This window comes from Saccostrea cucullata, unplaced genomic scaffold (genome assembly GCF_032062105.1).
Source record: "Saccostrea cucullata isolate Sc308-1 unplaced genomic scaffold, CSIRO_AGI_Scuc_v1 ctg4355, whole genome shotgun sequence".
Lineage (NCBI taxonomy): Eukaryota > Metazoa > Mollusca > Bivalvia > Ostreida > Ostreidae > Saccostrea > Saccostrea cuccullata.
The window spans coordinates 1-19,155 of record NW_026918840.1 but is presented as its reverse complement, the minus strand read 5'-3'; the positions used below and the strand labels follow the sequence as shown (position 1 = coordinate 19,155).

Sequence of the window (19,155 nt, the reverse complement as noted above, 5' to 3'; positions counted from 1 at the left end):
CCTCTAGTTTTGGTCAGATTTCAATATAACTTGGTACACAAGTAGACTTCACTAAGATACATAATTCATTATGCCTATAGCCAGGACTTTGCTTTCAGCAAAGCCCGGCGAAAAATGAAAATTACTAAGATCACAGACCAGAACCATCACTTTCATTTTTCTTTTAATTTAATTTAATTTTTATATCTTTTTTTTTTTTGCTATCTCGAGGCCCTAAACTGAAAATGAATGCAGACTTTTTTTTAGTAAATTTGCGAAAATTACGTTTTAATGTTTTATAAGGGAGTGAAATCTCAATATACATGTACTAGTAGTTAACGGACAGCACCTTATATCAACTGTATTCCTAGAGAATTAACTCTTGTACAGCCATTTCGGAGTTTATCTGCAAAATTTATTTAACAGAACCCCGTCCTAACTCCGGAACCCCTGATCATTGGCCATGAATTTCACAATTTTTGTAGAGGACTCAATGCTCAATACAATCATGCCAACATTTTGACTGCTTGATGTCTAGGAGTAAAGAATTAGATTTTTTAACCCATAGATGCGATAAACCAAAATTTATTGAGTGGTTTCAGAGAAAATGCTGAAAATGTTCAAATAATAAGGAACATCGCTCAACGACGAACGAAAATGGATAGCAATAGGTCACCTGAATTTACTCCTGTTTGTTAAATATTCTATCACCTTATAAGAGTTGTAAGAGTTAAATGAATAGTGAAAGATATTAGACATTTATATCTTTCACACCTTGGAAGACGATATCCATTCTAAAAAGTTTACTACTCATAAAGAAATTAAAATGCAAGATAAACATTTCGTCCAATTTTGAAAGGAGCATGACTGTGCAAAAGTGATGCAGTCATTTAAATGGTGAAGATTAGGACAAAAAGATATGTAAATCGAATCGATATAATCAGCTACTTGTCTACATGATATACCGATAAACATGCACTATAACATGGTTTGACGATACACAGTCACAACAGGCGACATGGATCGCTGACAAAAGGGTACACTGCGTGAAAAGTCTAAAAATTTCTTTCAAAATTATTTTGCATTTATTTATCAAGTCATATTTTTTTATAGCGATATAATAAACTGATAAGAAGAGGAACAGGGGGCATGTCAGGGGGCTAGCCATACAATCAACAGCCCATTCATGTTGTTTTATTTAAAAAAACACACCATTGAAACCAATCTTTTTAAAAGCCTTTTTTTATGAAAATAAAAATGAAGGACACTCATTGGTAAAAAAAAAAATTATTTCTTTAAAAAGAAAAATGGTTCAATTGTGAAATTTATAAAAATTTGCGATGGCTTTGTCACAGATGATGCCCAAGTTACATATAAAAGCCATATCTTCTCTCATTCAAAAGTTATGAGAGATTAATTTTTTTGTAACAGTCAGACATTCATGAAGAAGAATTAAATTAAATGTCCCCACTCTTTCACAAAAATCCGGAACAAATAAATATTCATACAGAGGTCAGGACTGAAAACTTTCCTGAAAAGTGGAATGGCTCAGTGGCCTTGGAAAAGAGCGATAACTAGAATATACACCAGTCTGTTCGTAGATTATTACACAGACGCTCAGGTAGAGCAATAAGTATTAAAACCGAATAAAATCATATCATATAATGAGTAACAGACCTCGTCAAACGAACGATGTATTAGAAAAGTTTCATTAGACATGTCCAGATCGTTCAGTGACATAATTCAGTCATCGATGAAGTCTAGTAATCACTTGACAAAACGCAGGAACAAGAGCCTGTCCATAGCTTAAATCAAAGCAAACATCTGAAAATATCAGAGGTGCTGAACTCACAACAGATGGATCAAGTGAGCATGAAGCAACATCATGTTTCTTATTTTTGTGGTACCAGGGTACAATACAATTTATAATGAGATAATGATGAAAAGGATAGCAGAAATTTTTACTTGGCACTAACTTTACGTCACTAATCACTAAATTCAAAGCGTTGTTCAAAGTGAAGTGCTTTAAACTACAGAATTCTAACCCCTACAAGAAAAAAATAGAATACCAGTATCTCGAACAACGAAACAAATATCTGTGTCTACAAAGAATTTATTTATGAACTAGAACAGTATGGACTTATGGTTCGCGTGTCAGAAATACCAGAAACAATAAATGAAGAATTTAGACAACATCATGTATACCGTTTCAGCGGTTGACATCCCTCTTCAATGCGAAGATATTATTGTTCCGCATTGTGTCTGAAAACATGATGTCTATCGAAAACCTCGAAGACAAATCATTCCTAGATTGAAGTCTTTGTGCAGTCGTAAAATTCCATCTTCCAAATTCAAAAAGGTTAAAAAAAATAAAGAAACTGTAGGTATTACCATAAATGAGGATGCCATGAAGTATCGATGCAGAGTTCGAGATCGGTGATTATTCAAAGTGTTGCTCCCGCATGTGGTTTTGCATAGTTCGGCACCGGTGGTGATGCCGAATACAACACCCGCGGTGATGCAGAGTACGACACGAACCATGCAGACGTCGCCATTGATCTGCACCCAGACTCTGACCCATCACAATCTACTACCTTTAATTGTCAGGAGAAATGCATTTGAATAGTTATAACAAATTAATAACACCATGAAATTATCAGATTCTCGGGATAAGATGGTCATAACTTTTATTTGATTAAATTTTGCACATTCTTATAACACGGATTGAATTTCATATAAAGCACTAAAAATGACCAACGACACGAATAAAAATTGTCAAATTTTCGGGACATGTTCCTTCCTCAGGACAAAGAAAAAAATAAGAAGCCATAAAAACGAAGGAAAGAAAGAACCAGAAGTCTCTGCCGAGACTGTAGCTCTACAGGTTTAAACCTGTACAAAGAGAAAAGTTACATTTGAATTTGAAACAGCATACATTAAAAAAGTTATTTGTTTAGTCTTTTTCTCGGCAACGTTTATTGTAATCAGACCATAGAATTTTGTATCTTAGCGTAGTCTACTTGTGTGCCAAGTTATACTGAAATCAGACCAAAACTATGGAGCGCCGTTTTGGTCTTTACTGCCAAAACGTGATATCACCTATTCGAATAAGTGATATCACCTATTCATTTTCAATAGGTGATATCACCTATTGGAAATGAAAAGGTGATATCACCTATTCGAATAAGTGATATCACCTATTTGTGCTGAATAGGTGATATCACCTATTTGAATAAGTGATATCACCTATTCAATTTGAATTGGTGATATCACCTATTCGAATAGGTGAATAGGAAAATTCGGACTATCCAGTTTTCATGCGTTTTTCCAATTTTTCTTAAAGTTTACTTGATAGATAAGTGAAATAAATTAATTTGTGAGCAAAACAAACTACAATTTCTATTAAGGTTGATTAAAAATAAACGCAAAACAGTAAGGGCCTGTAAGTCTCGTTTACTTTCACTTTCCTTTTATAAATTCCGGGTATCTGAGCGTTCTTGGAGACAATGGATTACCGCTTCGCATTGGGTTTTAAGCCTCGCAGTGGAGTAGTAGAGCCTGTCATATCGTTTGTCTCCCGATTGTTGAAAAGAAAAGGAGAAAATGGATTGAGTAAAACAGGTAAACAGCCTTTAATCGCTTTATTTTTTTTTATAAAACGATGTACATACAAGCTATTCTGAATGGGACAAGATTAGCGAACATTCTAAAGCAGAAAAGGAATATTAAAATAGTTTTTCAGATGAAAACGTGTATTTTCAAACTAAAAGGATCCCAGAGATTGGTTCTATAATTTTATTTCATTGATTTAGCTCAAGGGACAATAGAATTAGGCTCTGATATACATGTAGAATCAGCTGAGAATGCAGTCATTGAAAACAAAATTGGAAATACATGTACATGTACCCAAATGCATCCATCACGGGAATACAGGGCTGATAACTACATTAAAACATGATCCTGATAGAAATAACATTCGTTATTTAATTTATTAATAATATTATGCATGAATCATTAAAGTAGAGATGAGCTAATTATGTACTATATCCTGTTGATCCAGAAATAAAAATGTCAATCATTACTTCTTGCATGTACACAGGCATGTATACATTCCATTTCGATTTCTATATTAACTGTAAAGCTTTATGACCCCCTTCCCAAATACTCTTAGAATTATGAGACAGGCATTTTTTTTCCTAAAATAGGAATTTATGAGCAGAGACTGAATTGCATAACGGGGGATGCAGTAGTAGTTAAATGGTTCTTGTGCCTGCATTGAAGGGAAAAGACCTGGCGGGAGTGCAGGGGCAAAGCCCCCATAAAACTGAGGAAACACCTAAGGTTTTTTCCCTTTGGTTTTAGAATAGCATAAGCAAAATTTCATAAACAAATTTGGGAGGGGGCACATGCCCATCGCACTTGCCTTGGATCCGCTTTTGATTAGAAATTGGATTTTTTCTCACTTGTCGTACATGTAGCTACAACAATTTAACTGTGTCTCCTTACAGGCCCCCACTGGGGTCATAGGATATCCATCATTCAACAATACAACATTTTATCTATGTTACAGGGCTCCAGAAGGTACTGAAAAAAGGACAATGCTTCAACTGAATGTGTCATCTTTGTACTGGTATCTGTTAATGCGGTTTATCTCATAGTTCTCTCATATGACAACTTCCAAGTAGTTACTGATGGAATTCATTTTAAATCAGGTACAAGGTAAATTTTTGGGCAACACTTTTCTTTACTTCAATATTTAAAACTTACTAGTTCAGTATCAAATTCACAAAAGTTCACATACCATGGTAAATCAAGGGACCATATACATGTAAATGCTAGTTTAATTTTTTATTACATTTTCTTAAAAAAAAAATCAGTAAATAACAAGTTATTTAACTTATTAACAAGAACTATTCTCCTACTGTGTGCCTTACATCAGACCTGGGGTAATGGTAATGTGTAATGATAATGCATTGTAATCATTACATTTTTTCAAAGTAATGGGATGTAATGTGTAATGGATCCATCTTCAATTACAAGTAATTGTAATGTAATGCATTACTTTAAAAAAATGTCAGTAATGACCAATTACTTTTCAATTACATTTCAATTACATTTTGTATATTAGTTTCTTTTTATTTTTGAATCTGACACAAATGAATATCACTAAGAGGTTATTTGTTTTATTAATAGTGTTACTAGAATCTTAAAATTAAAATCTTATATCCTACAATTTTTTTTTCAATTATTCAATGGTAATTGATGAACATACTAGATAATTGTTGTAATAGAAAACTTCTTGACAAGACAGTTGTGAAATCAATTGAATAAGAGCCAGAAAAAAAATTAAAAGAAATCATCAGGTTTTAAAGAAAGATATAAAACAAGTGACATTAATACATGTATAGTGAGACTTTCAATTAAGTAAGATACAAATTGTATATTTCTCCTTTTTTTTCTCTTTTCATTTCGGTAAAATGAACTTTAGTTGGTAAACATGATACAAGATCAGTATGTTTTATTGTAGACGCAAAGGGAAACTAAGGCAAATATAAAATATTGATATATTGTCTATCATTCATTTTTGGTAGCTTAAGGCCTCAAAATTCAAATCCTATATCTAAGGGGTGTTAAGAAAGTTCGTTCCATGATGAAATATTTTCAAAAATCTCAAAGTAGTGCTTAACTAACGAGATGAATTTTTAAGTCTGACAAAATCAGTAGAATGTGTTTTAGATTTATAGCAATTCATGTCTAGCAGGACGTTATAGGATTTTTTCACCATATGAAAATAAATGTAACATCTTTATAGCACCCGAATGACAGAAATGCTGGTCATTTTGAGTGAAAATATAGAATAATTTACTTTTGTTTCTTCATGGATTATTTTACCTCAGACAGCTGATGACCATACTAAGTATAAGAATATAAATTACTTTTTAAAAGAACAGGTTTGTCATTTTGAAATTTTTCACTGACTTGATAATTTTTGCATAGTATTTGAAAGGATGTTTTGACCTGTGTGCTTAGTATAGTTCACAAATATATGGCATCCCTATTTTTTCTACACAGACATCATCTGTTTTAATGCCAGCCCTTCCCTTATTGATTCAACAAAAGACAGTTAAAACCTTATCAGTAGCAAGAATGGACTCTGTAAACATGAAATATCATAAATTGTAAATATTTTCTCATCGTATTTCTTTTTGAAAATAAAAGAAAAATCTGGAATGAACTTTCTTAACACCCTTTAGGTACAATGTACTTGTAATTATCACCTTTGGTTGTGTTTAATTTATGGCTTCATTGATTATACCTGTTCAGCTAATTAAAAGTACTAATTATTAATTCATTAAATTTTGGATAGTTGTTTTACATCTATAGCATAATCTGTTAATAAAATATTAGTTTACATAAAACATATATTTGTAAATGTTTAATGAATCATATATCTAAAAATACAACAGAGAAACTAACATCAGAGATTGAACAAAACTACAACATTGAAAGTGTTCTGATCCACTTTCTTTGTCAACTCTAGACTTGATTGATAAACTACATGAACATGATATATGAATCCAAATACATGTACCACTCTGATTTATAGATCTGAGGTAAAGCATATTAACCGAGCACAAAATGTGAAAGTAATACTGTAAATTTATAGATATAAATTGTGTGGTCATACGTTTTTTGTTTTTGTCTTATAAAATGTAATGTGTAATGTAATTAATTACTTTAACAAAGTAATTGTAATTTAATTAATTACTTTTCTGAATGAGAGTAATGGTAATTGTAATTGTAATGATAAAAATTCCAAAGTAATTGTAATTTAATGCATTACATTTTAAAGTAATTGACCCCAGGTCTGCCTTACATTCATTCTAACGATTGAAATGCACATTTAACATTTATAAGTAAGTTCTGCATAAAAATTGCTAACTGTACAGAATGTTTGCACATTTGTTTCAACGAATATTCTTTTCTTAAAAATTCTTAAGTATAATACACTTTAGAATAAATTTAAGGACGTCTTAGTTTAATTTTCTATATTTGGTAGTGTATTTAGTTTTTATACCCCCGCTTGAAAAGCGGGAGGGTATATAGTAATCGTTAATTCCGTCCGTCCGTCTGTCTGTCCGTCCGTCCGTCTGTACGTCCGTCCGTCCGTCTGTTACGCTTTTTCTCTTATCCGCAACTCCTCTCATACTACTGAGTGAAATTTAATGAAACTTTCACAGAATCTTTATTACATATTGCCATTGTGCACCTCCTATTTTACTTTTTAATTCGACACGTATTTTAGGTTTCCCAGAGCAAAACATGGACATTGCCATTTTTTGTTTACCTATGACGTCACATAATAGAAGCTTCTGGATAACATTTGATAGGACGAGTTATTCCTCTTTACACATTACCGTAAAACAATATATAGCAACACATCGACATTATGGGAGGCGGGGGGTATCATTTAGTGAGCTCATTGCTCACAGTACCTCTAGTTTAATTTTATATAAAGGATATACACAGGCATGTTATACAATATGAGTAAAACTCGTTTAGTACGAACACAGATACATGTATTGCAAATTCACGGATATAGCAAAGTTATCTCGTATCCCCTACTATATAAATTTAAAAATTCCTTATACGGATATAATGAATTATGGATATAGCAAATAGGTCCCAGTGACTTCGCTATTACCGAGTTTTACTATATTATTGTTAATACTAGTATTCAAGAAAGTATTCACGTTTTTTCTTGTAGATGATCACTTTTACCTGATGTTTTTCCAGGGTCTTGTGAAAAGTGTTTCATCTGGCATTATTCCGCTACAAATACTTTGCCGATGGAACTGACATCAATCAAATGCTCACGACACTGATAATTCATTAAATGGAAAAGAATTTCCTTTGGGACAAGCAAACTGTTTCAACATTTTTCACCTACAAGTTGGTACTGATGAAATTTTGTTTGAAGGAAGCTAAAGGCTAATGAGTACTAAAATACAAGCCAGATGAAATACAAAAGGGTTAATACAAGTCATTTAAAATTTTCATTTCTTTGCAGGTAGTGATGAGTGCACTGGTCTATTCGAATAGGTGATATCACTTTTTGGCAGTAAATACCAAAACGGCGCCCCATACAAAACTGCTGGAGGAGTAGCATTTTGAAAATATTTCCAAGAAATTTCTATGTTTAGTAACCACGGCAACATCGTTCATCGAAATGTTACGTGAAGTTGCAGTTGTTTACAACGATATCCGGAGCGCATGGATGTACGTCCGGTCCATTCTGGTGAATGATTAGTTAAATAAAGATTGACGATATGTAAAATCCTAGGCCCATGTTGGTGAAAACTATCCGTAAACATTAAGTACTACAATTGTATCCCTATACTAAACAATGACCAAGAAGCAATGAGTGGCCTTTATCTATACTGCAACAGAGGACCTTGGATAATACGGTCTCATCCAAAGGAGCGGTCGCCATATCACGCAGTGGGATTCGAACGCGCGACGTAATGCTCCTGGATAAGAAATTTCCAGTAAAACATGTTCAAAAAATCAAAAACGATATATGGAATTTATTAGTGTAGTCTACTTGTGTGCCAAGAAAGATATGGAGATAACGAACAGTATTCAATTCAAAATCCATAAAACAAAACATATTTGGAGCAGAGCAAACACGGACCTCCGAAACATCAGTGGTGGGATCAGGTCCCATGGAGGAGTGAGCATTGCCTGCTGACCGGTCATAATACTGAAATCAGACCAAAATTGTAGGAAGAGTAGAATTTTGAAAAAAAACAACAAAAAACAGACAGACGGACACCTTTCTGTTGCATAAGTTATTCTGGTCCTTGAACAGTAGAGCTAAAAAACTAGCACTACAATTCAACACTAAATTTTAACAGTACATCTTCGTTTTTCTGGGTTTTTTTTAGGTCACCTGAGTAAACTCAGGTGACCTATTGCTATCCGTTTTCGTCCGTCGTCGTGCGTCGTGTGTCGTTTGTTAACATTTGAACATTTTCAGCTTCTTCTCTGAAACCACTGAACCAATTTCAACCAATTTTGGCATACAGCATTTATGGGTAAAGGGGAACAAAATTTGTAAATTTCATGGTCCCTGCTCCTTGGTGCCATGGGGGTGGGGCCAAAACCACTAAAATTAGTGCAATCTTTAAAATCTTCTTCTTTACTCCTGGACATCAAGCATACAAACTGTTGGTATGATTGTAATCAGCATTGAGTTCTCAACCAAAATTGTGAAATTCATGGCCCCAGGGTCAGGGGTTCTAGTGCTAGGGTGGGGCTCTTTTGATTATATAGTGAAATTGCATTAATTATTTGAAAATCTTCTCTGCTCCTGGGTATCAAATTAACAATCTAAGTACGCAGTTATGATGAGCAAGAGTGCCTCTTTCAGATTTGTGAATTTTATGGCTCCAGGGTCAGGGGTTCTGGTGTTAGGGCGGGGCTCTATTGATTATATAGTGAAAATGCATTAATTCTTTGAAAATCTTCTTTTCTGCTCCTGGGTATTGAATAAACTAACTAAGTACATTGTTATGATGACCAAGAGTGCCTCTTCCAAAATTGTGAATTTCATGGCCCCAGGGTCAGGGGTTCTGGTGTTAGGGCGGAGCTCTATTGATTATATAGTGAAAATGCATTAATTCTTTGAAAATCTTCTCTGCTCCTGGGTATTAAATAAACTAACTAAGTACACTGTTATGATGAGCAAGAGTGCCTCTTCCAAGATTGTGAATTTATGGCCCTAGAGTCAGGGGTTCTGGTGCTAGGGTGGGGCTCTATTGGTTATATAGAGAAAAGGCATTAATTTTTTGAAAATCTTCTTCTCTGTTCCTGTGTATGAAATAAACTAACTAAGTACATTGTTATGATGAGCAAGAGTGCCTCTTTCAAAATTGTGAATTTTATGGCCCTAGAGTCAGGGGTTTTGGTGTTAGGGCGGGGCTCTATTGATTATACAATGAAAATGCATTAATTCTTTGAAAATTTTCTTCTCTGTTCCTGGGTATTAAATAAACTAAGTAAATTTTTATGATGAGCAAGAGTGCCTCTTTCAAAATTGTGAATATTATGGCCCCAGGGTCAGGGGTTTTGGGGTTAAGGCTGGGCTCTATTGGTTATATTGTGAAAATGCATTTATTCTTTAAAAATCTTCTCTGCTTCAGGGTATTAAATAAACAAAATAAAGTACATAGTTATGATGAGCAAGAATGGCGCCTCAGCCAAATTTGTGAATTTTTATGTACCCTGTGTCAGGGGTTTTGCCATTTGCTTTTTTTTGGGGGGGGGGGGCTTTGATTATATTGTGAAAATGCATTAATTCTTTGAAAATCTTTTCCTTTGCTCCAGGGTATTAAATTATGCCAATGATCTAAGTATATATATTTTTTTTTTATGAAAAAAAGGTGCATCTAGCAAAACGGTTAATTTCATGCCCCCTGAGTCAGGGGTATGGGGGGGGGGGTTACATAGTCTGAAAATAAATTAATGCTTTGAAATCTGCTTTTTGGTATTAATCAACCATTTATGATGAAATAAAATTTATGATGTAATTTCCAGAATTTTGAAATAAATGGCCCCAGGGTTAGTGGTTCCTTTGGGGTGAGGTGCATAACTGGTTATAAAGTGGAAGTGCATTTTCTCTTTGTTACTCTGATCTATGTCTGGGTATTAAGTAACTAGAGTACGCATGGTAAGTGTATAATTATGATAAGCAATAGTGCCTCTTTCAAAATTATGAATTTCATGGCCTCTGGTTTAAAACACGAAATAAATTCAATTGTCAAAAGTTGTTACATGATCGTCAGGTTACCTATAAGGCCCATGGGCCTCTTGTTTTAAAATTTTAGATATTCACAATCCCTTCTCATGAATTATTAGCTCTACTGGTCAGAGACCAGAAGAGCTAATACGATGGTAATGCGTCCTAAGTCGGTCCGTCTCTCTGTCTGTCCGTCTGTAAACAATTTTTCAAAATGTTACTCCTCCTACAGTTTTGGTCTGATTTCAGTATAACTTGGTACACAAGTAGACCACACAAAGATACACAATTCTGTATATCGGTTTTTGATTTTAATGAACGGTGTTGCCGTGGTTACTAAAAATAGAAATTTGTGAAATATTTTTAAAATGCTACTCATCCTACAGTTTTGGTCTGATTTTAATATATCTTGGCACACAAGTAGACTACACTAAGACACATAATTCTGTATATCGGTTTTTGATTTTGATGAATGATATTGCCGTGGTAACAAAAAATAGAAATTTCCCTGCAAACTTTTAAAATGCTACTCGTCCTACAGTTTTGGTCTGATTTCAATATAACTTGGCACACATGTAGACTACACTAAGATACATAATTCTCTCTATCGGTTTTTAGCCTTGCACCGGCTAAGATAAGGCAGGATGTTCTCGTGCAAAAATCTTTTGAGATAATACAAACGCTAAATAAAGCAACAAAAATAAAACGAAGTTTTATCTATATAAAATAAACATTAGTAGTAATGACTTTGAAAACTTCATAAGTCAAAGAACATAGTTCATTAGCGTAAGGAATTTTTGATAATCTGTGTTACCGTAGTTCTCTACATATACGAAGTAAAGCAGGAGAGGGAACCAGACTGGCCTGTTTGTTTACATTCAGCTGCGGTACCAGATTAATTTTGATTCTGACAAAATCGGACCGTGGTATTAGGATTGAAAAACTCACTGTCAGTGTCTTACCGTTTATATTGATAGTTTTAAAATAATTTTTTCATCAAAATATATTCATGAAATTTCTTTAAAATACTTTCAAAATGCTACTCCAAATACAGATTTAGTCACATTATAATACAACAATTTGGCACACAAGTAGATTAGACTGAGATACATAATTATCAATTTTTGATGATTGATGTTGTCATGGTAACTGAAATCGAAAATTTTGTAACGTTTTATTAAAAACTACTCCTACAGTTGCTGTCTTACTGCAATCTTGCTACAAAAAGAGGTAATCAAGGATCAAGCATTATTCTATTTATTGCTTTTGTAAAGTTTTAAGTCCCTCACTGCTACTTTTCTCTTCCTTTATTATGAGTACAAACCAGTAGAGCTACAGTCTCGAGAGAGACTTCTGGTATTGTATGATGTTTTAGTAGGTTATAATTTTTCAAATGCAAGTCAAAATTGTAGGTATCCAGAGAAAGGTTTTATCACAAGGAATTAATAACCCTGTGAAATATGAAAGACCTAAGTATTAACAGTTCAAAGATATATTATTACAAATATTTTATTACATCCATTGAAAGTTATTGTCATAAGAATACCCATGTGCACCAAATGTTTAAATGTTATGGTCAAGGTTAAAGTTTGATATTTTCTGTACAAGAAGGATATGGAGATAACGAACAATATTCAATATCAAAGTCCATAAAACAATACAGAATAGGAGCAGAGCAAACACGGACCTCCGAAACATCAGAGGTGGGATCAGGTGCCATGGAGGAGTGGGCATCCTCTGCTGACCGGTCACACCCGCCGTGTGTTCCTTGTCATGATCGTAAAATAACGGAAAAATCCGTCATCAATTCAGTGTATAAATAATGGACTAACAATTTGGTATGAAAAACGTCAGTCAGCATTTGTCTCAATGTTAATTGTATTTGATGACGAGGTCATTGTATCGACCATAGAACTCACGAAATGATGACTTTAAACGAGACTGATGATATTCTTGTTTCATCAACTTGTTTGTCAATAATTTACCTCGTTTTAGAAATTGTTCATACGTAGAGCATGCTCTTGCGTAACGAATCAACTGAGATATATATACTCTGTATGCAGGTGATGAAGGTATATTGCTGCATAAGTAAGGGAAGTTGACGATGGAAAAGTTAAAGTCATCACGTTTATCATATAGCTTGGTTGTTAGATTACCATTAACGTCTTTTTCGAGTAAAATATCCAAGTATGAAACAGATGTGTCATACTCGTGGCATCTTTTATCGCAAGCTCATCTGGATATACCGTATCACAAAGGTCAAGTGGTCCAATTTGGTGAAACCTGAAGAGTGGTCTTGTGTCAAGGAACTCATCTGTAAAATATGAAAACCATAACCCCAGCCATTCAAAAGTTACAGACCGGGTTAAATTTTAGGGGAAGTGGTCCAATTTGGTGAAACTCGAAGAGAGGTCTTGTCACAAGGAATTCATCTGTAAAATATGAAAACCATAACCCCGAACATTCAAAAGTTATAGACCAGGTTAAATTTTGAGGGGGGAACAAACAGACAGACGGGCAGACAGACAGAGAAAAAACTATTCACCCCTGATTCTTCGATAACGGTGACATAAAAAATTCACAGAAGCCCTAAATACTATATTGGAACTACATTTAGAATATAAAGGTAATAAGTATTAGACGAGATACGGTTCTGAATCAGCAAATGCGTTAGAAAAGTCACAATGTTAGCCAGGTGAGATTATTCATTACGTATGTGTAGCTTATCACCCGCGATGCTATATATACAATTAAAAATTATCACCTGGAGGTGTTTCGAATTATCCTAAGAGAATGTTTATGAGTCACTGTGTTTTTCTTGAAAACAGATAATTATTTCTTAATTTGTTGAGGACATTTTTATGCCCCCGTAAACGAAGTTTCGGGGGTATATAGTTTTTGTCGTGTCCGTCCGTCTCTCTGTCTCTCTGTTTGTCCGCAAAAACTTTAACCTTGCCCATAACTTTTGATTTAGTGGAGCTATGACTTTCATATTTCACATGTTTATTTCTTGTGACAAGACCTTGCTTTGGATACCACCAAATTTGACCTTTTGACCTTGACCTTGGAGTTTGACCCACTTTTACATTAAAATTTTAAACTTTTACTTTGGTCTTTTGAATAGTAGATACCAGGACATTTATACTTCACATATGTAATCTTTGTTGAAAGACCTTTCATGGGATACCAACAACCTTGACCCTTTGACCTTGAACTTGTAGATTTCTGTACTTATGAAAAAACTTTAACCTTGGCCATAACTTTTGAACGGTAAGATATAGGGCTTTCATACTTTATATATGTAATCCTTGTGAGAAGACCCTTCATTGGATACCAAGCACTTTTACCTTTGACCTTGACCTTTGAGTTTGACCTACTTTAAAGATGCAAACCTTGACCATAAATTTTAAAGGGTTAAGGCTAGTGCTCTCATACTTTACATATTTCATCCTTGTGACAAGACCTTTCATTTGCTAACAAGAAAATTTGACCCTTTGACCTTGACCTTAGAGTTTGACCTACTTCAAAAAAAAATTTAACATTGGCCATAACTTCTGAATGGTTAGGGCTAAGGCTTCCATACTCTACATAAGTATTCTATGTGGCAAGATCTTTCATTGGATACCGATTACCTTGACCCTTTGACCTTGACCTTGGAGATTTTGCACTGATTGAAAAAACTTTAACATTGGCCTACTTTTAAATTTCACAATTGTTTTCCAGTGAGAATACCCTACCTTTGGTACCATTAAATTTATTTGCATTTAAGAAAAGTTTAATCTTTGCTATGTTGCCATACGGGGGCATCAGTGTTTCACAAACACATCTTGTTTTCACACGACTTTTTCTAAAGGTTGCAATTGGTAAAGTAGTTTTAAGAAAAAACAAAATGGATTTCTTTAAACTAAGTTAACTAAAACCTATATTATACACAGGGAAATGTGACTCATATGAGATTCATACGATTTTGTGTTTATTTGAAAATTATGCGAAAATCATGTGACATTATCTTATTGTTTTTAATGTGAATGTTCATTAAAATCATGCCAACAATTTGACAGCTAGATGTTCAGGAGTAAACAAGATATTTAAAGATTGCATTAATTTTCGTGGTTTTAGTCCCACCCCCAGGCCCAAAAGGAAGCAGGGACTATAAATTTCACAATTTTTGACCCCTTCACCCATAATTGCTTTATGCCAAAATTGGTTGGAATTGGTTGAGTCGTTGCAGGGAGGCTAAATATGTTTATGCTAACGCACGACGTCGGACAAAAACAGATGGATCAACTCAGTTTACTTTAATTTACTCAGGTGACCTCATAAAATACATTATGAGATAAAGATAAAACTAATATAGTCTTTATCTGGCAGTTGCTTAAATTAATTTGTTATCCATACAAAACGCATTACAGCAAATCAAACAACGTGTAGTAGTTTTGTGAAATTGGTACGGAATTCAAATTAATTTGTCAATCCTACGGAACATATTATAACAAATCAAACTAATATTTTTTTGTGAAATTAGCACGGAATTGAAATTAACTTGATGTAATCGGGATAATTTTTAAGGAATATGTTCAAATTTTAAATATTAAGTATATTTAAAAGGATATTTGCCATTTCATTTCTATTCATAAATGAATTTTTATTCCATTTATGTATAAAATAAAAGAACAAAATGCTTGAAGAAATGTTGGACAAATTCTGCAAACTTTAATTGAAAAATAGAGTTTTTATATACATGTATTAATTTTCAATTTATCTATTTCAGACTTTGCATGATTCTAAACGATCATGTAATATCCTTTTTACACAGTATCGTCAGATTCAGAATATTTCGCTGCAGACGATAAACTCCTGGAAAAAGGTGTCCATCTTGATCGGGTTCGCGATGCAGAGAATCTGTCGTTACTTGCTAGTGTCTGTTCATCGAATGACACAGATGAACTGAAGGAAACTGTCCGAAGTGAGTATGGTGAGCAATCAAGTGTTTCTAATGCTAGGTCTTGTGTATACTCTCCGATCATACTATTTATATCTCGATTTAATCGGAGAAAGAGTGGCGTGAAAGTTTCGCTGCTGGATGAGAATACTGAACTCTGTTCTATTGAAGTCCGAGATCCAGGTTTAGAAATTATGAAAACAGAAGACCTTTCAGATCGTAAATCTGCTGACAACTTCAAAGATGGGACCATAAGCCCACGTCGCCTCGAAAATAAACTAGATGATGAAGAATAACTAAAACTATGAACTGAGGTAGTGCTAGCCAGTTCCCGGCACGTGACAGTTTTTCCTGCTAAATGGGTCATGTTTAAATTTAGAATTTTTACATCAGATGACTTACGTATACCATCTTCTTCTAAACTACAACTAAAAATGCACGTTGAAACCCTCTGTGACAGAGTTGGAATTAATATGGCATCATTACATCTGTCAGTTGTTTGAATATTCTGTTGTTGCGATTTGAAAAATAATTGTCTGTAAAGCTTGTAAAGTCTTTTTCGTTTGTCACCTTGCATGATCCCTTCTTCAACAGGAAATAGGACAAGTAAAATTAATGCCGAGTATTCTTGAAATGCGTAAGCAAATCTACTTTCTGCTGGTAGAAGCATCACAATTTGAGTAGTTATAAGCGGAGCCCAGCAAACGACCATTACAAAGACAACCCATATTAAGGAGCGATGAATCTGCTGAAGGTTTGGGCCGAGGACGTTCCTTGTGGTATTCTGAGGAGGGTTAACGGAATGCATATGTACTCTGTTTGCAGATTTGTAAACATAGAGGCTGATTTTGAGATAAATAGCGACACTCACTAAAAGTGGAAGGACGAAGCAAAAAATGATATTGATCCATTTATAAAATAATACGGCGGAATGAATGTTGCTTAAAAATTTATAACATATATCGCTTGAACTTGCAGACATATTATCAAAATGTGTAACAATAACATCCTGAAGAATTATATTTTTGTCCAGAAAAAATTCTGGGGAAAGAAGAAGCGCTTGTAAAACTACTGAAGATAATACGCATGCTATGTACATGCAGATCGCAGAGCTTCTGCTCACTAATTTGGAGGCGTTTCCTTTACAAAGACATAGGCGAAGTCGGACTATAGCAAACACCAACACAGTGCCTGGCATGGATCCCAACATCAACTCGTTCAGCAAGTCTAAAATGTCAAGAAAATTACTTTATAATATACTATTTCAATAATTTTTGTAATTTGAAAAGGTGAAACTTTGCTTGCCTCACCATGGTCCCAGGGGTCATGTTTTGAACAAATATAAATGTAGTCTACCTGAGGATATCCGATATAAATATGACCAACCATGGCTTTATTCTACTTCACAAGAGTTTTTTTCCTATATATTCACACAGTTTTTGATCATTCATGTTTGCCAACCAAAATCTGAGACAAACAGAGAGATGGATTAAGTGCTAACGATAACCTAGGTGATATTGGTGAGATTAATATATTTTGTGACAAGAAATGTGTACAGTACCTTTGATGTGACACTTTAGTGGATGAAACTGATCAAAGTCCAAGCACGTCCCCATTTTCCAGTTTATTAACAGGCTGCATGCAGCTAAAATGAAAAGATGGACAGTTTTGACCGTCTGCAACAACTCTATAACAGTCTTGGGTCCTCTTTCTGGCCTAAGACTAAACAGGTAGAGACAGTTAAGGCAAAGTCCGCCAGCCATCAGTAAAATTGAGCTTAAAACGTATATGTAACACATGTTTAAATCTTTCTTTTGCACAGATATTGGTTTCTTTTAATGAGAAAGAAAGATCTCGAAGTTGTCTCACAGAGAAGAAAAAATGAAATGTGTACAAATAATATACGTGCAAAACAAATATCTAAATTCTTTATCGTCATAACATTGTCTATTTTCGTATGTAATTATCTTATAACCATGTATTAATAAATGTCAATACATAATAGAAGACCTTTGGAAGAATTAATTGAAATGATGGTAATTTAGTCATAACAAATATTAGCACTTGGTCTTTCAAACTAATATAGAAATCAGTAGCGTGAATCAATTATGAAACCAAGTGTCGGACGAAACTGTAGCTCTACTGGATTTTACTTACAATAAGAAAGAGAAAGGTATAGGACTTGGGATTAAGCCTTTGTCAACAGGAGTTGGTGTTGCCATAGTAACTGAATTTTTTAAAATTTCTTTTAAAACAACTCATTAATAAACTTGTATTCGTGTTGAAACTATGATATAAACACGTATAGATCTATTTTACGTTTGACATTTATGATATTTGAGTTCTGTAAATCATTTATAAAGGCATATCATCTAGTCCTGTTGGAAATAGCATTGTCTATATCACGTGTGATTTAATATTATATAAATATTTATCTTGCAAATATCTTTATTTTGCTGCAAATTGTACTTTTTTCTAACCAGTCGTCTTGTTAACATTTTTCATCTACGCATCGCAGGAATGCTTTTTGGTGTTTTTTTTATCCGCCAGGCTAATATATTATTTCGCCAAGTTTACACGTTGAATATTAAGAACTGTTTCGAAGTTTAATAATGTACTTTGATTATTGTAAATGAATTAAACTTATGTTGCCTTTCGATATTTTATTCAGAAATACTGTAAATGTATTATATTTAGCGTGTAAAATATTTGGTGGAAATATTGATTTCTGAACAAGTTAGCGATGATTTGATTTAGCGCATTTCTTAATGCTCTTATTAATGTATATATGTTTAAGACATTAAGCGTTGTACTTTAATTAGCGGAAGTTTTTTTCCGCCAAAAAACGCTAAAAAGAAGACACTGCCAAAGGTAATACGTTTACAGTAAAAGTTTTTACAATGTAGAACTATTTTCGGTTACGTTTATCCGTTTTCTCTAAACGGGTATACCGTTCGATTTTATCAGATTTCGTTAGTTTCCCATTAGTATAAAAGAGGTTTCCGTTGTTCATCGGGGACTGAAGCCTTTTTCTCTTTCTTAGATAAGATGTAGGTCTACTTAAGCTAGCTCATATATGAATTTTTTGATTTATTAAATTATTTGCTGAATTGCAATATTATACTTATTTTGTGTAATTTTTGGATTTCATTAATTCGAAAAGTTAAATATTTTTGACTAGGGAATTATTCACAGAAAAGTGTAGCCAATTTTATTATAAACTTTGGATTTATTGATTAATTTCATTTGTTTTGATAAATTAATAGTAATATCTCCTCAATGAACGATCATCTCAAGGTATTTAACACTTTGTTAGTTTCTTTAATTAGGTCACCTGAGTAAACTCAGGTGACCTATTGCTAACTGTTTTCGTCCGTCGTCGTAGTCATTTCAACAAAATTTGGTATACAGTATCTATGGGTAAAGGCAAACA

The 19,155-nt window shown here is 33.8% G+C and overlaps 1 protein-coding gene and 1 long non-coding RNA gene across 2 annotated transcripts; one reads left to right on the top strand and one right to left on the bottom strand.

Annotated features, from left to right (window-relative positions):
* The first annotated feature begins 3,380 nt into the window (after positions 1 to 3,380).
* Positions 3,381 to 8,062, top strand: LOC134272078 (uncharacterized). Its single transcript, XR_009993133.1, has 3 exons — positions 3,381 to 3,600; positions 4,550 to 4,691; positions 7,748 to 8,062. It is a non-coding gene; the product is annotated as an uncharacterized LOC134272078 (long non-coding RNA).
* Positions 8,063 to 15,588: 7,526 nt separating this feature from the next.
* Positions 15,589 to 17,363, bottom strand: LOC134272067 (uncharacterized). Its single transcript, XM_062754305.1, has 2 exons — positions 17,284 to 17,363; positions 15,589 to 16,949 (listed from the first exon to the last, which is right to left on the bottom strand). The coding sequence occupies exons 1-2, from the start codon at positions 17,336 to 17,338 to the stop codon at positions 15,589 to 15,591; spliced, it is 1,416 nt and encodes a 471-aa protein (XP_062610289.1). The 5' UTR covers positions 17,339 to 17,363.
* Positions 17,364 to 19,155: the final 1,792 nt, after the last annotated feature.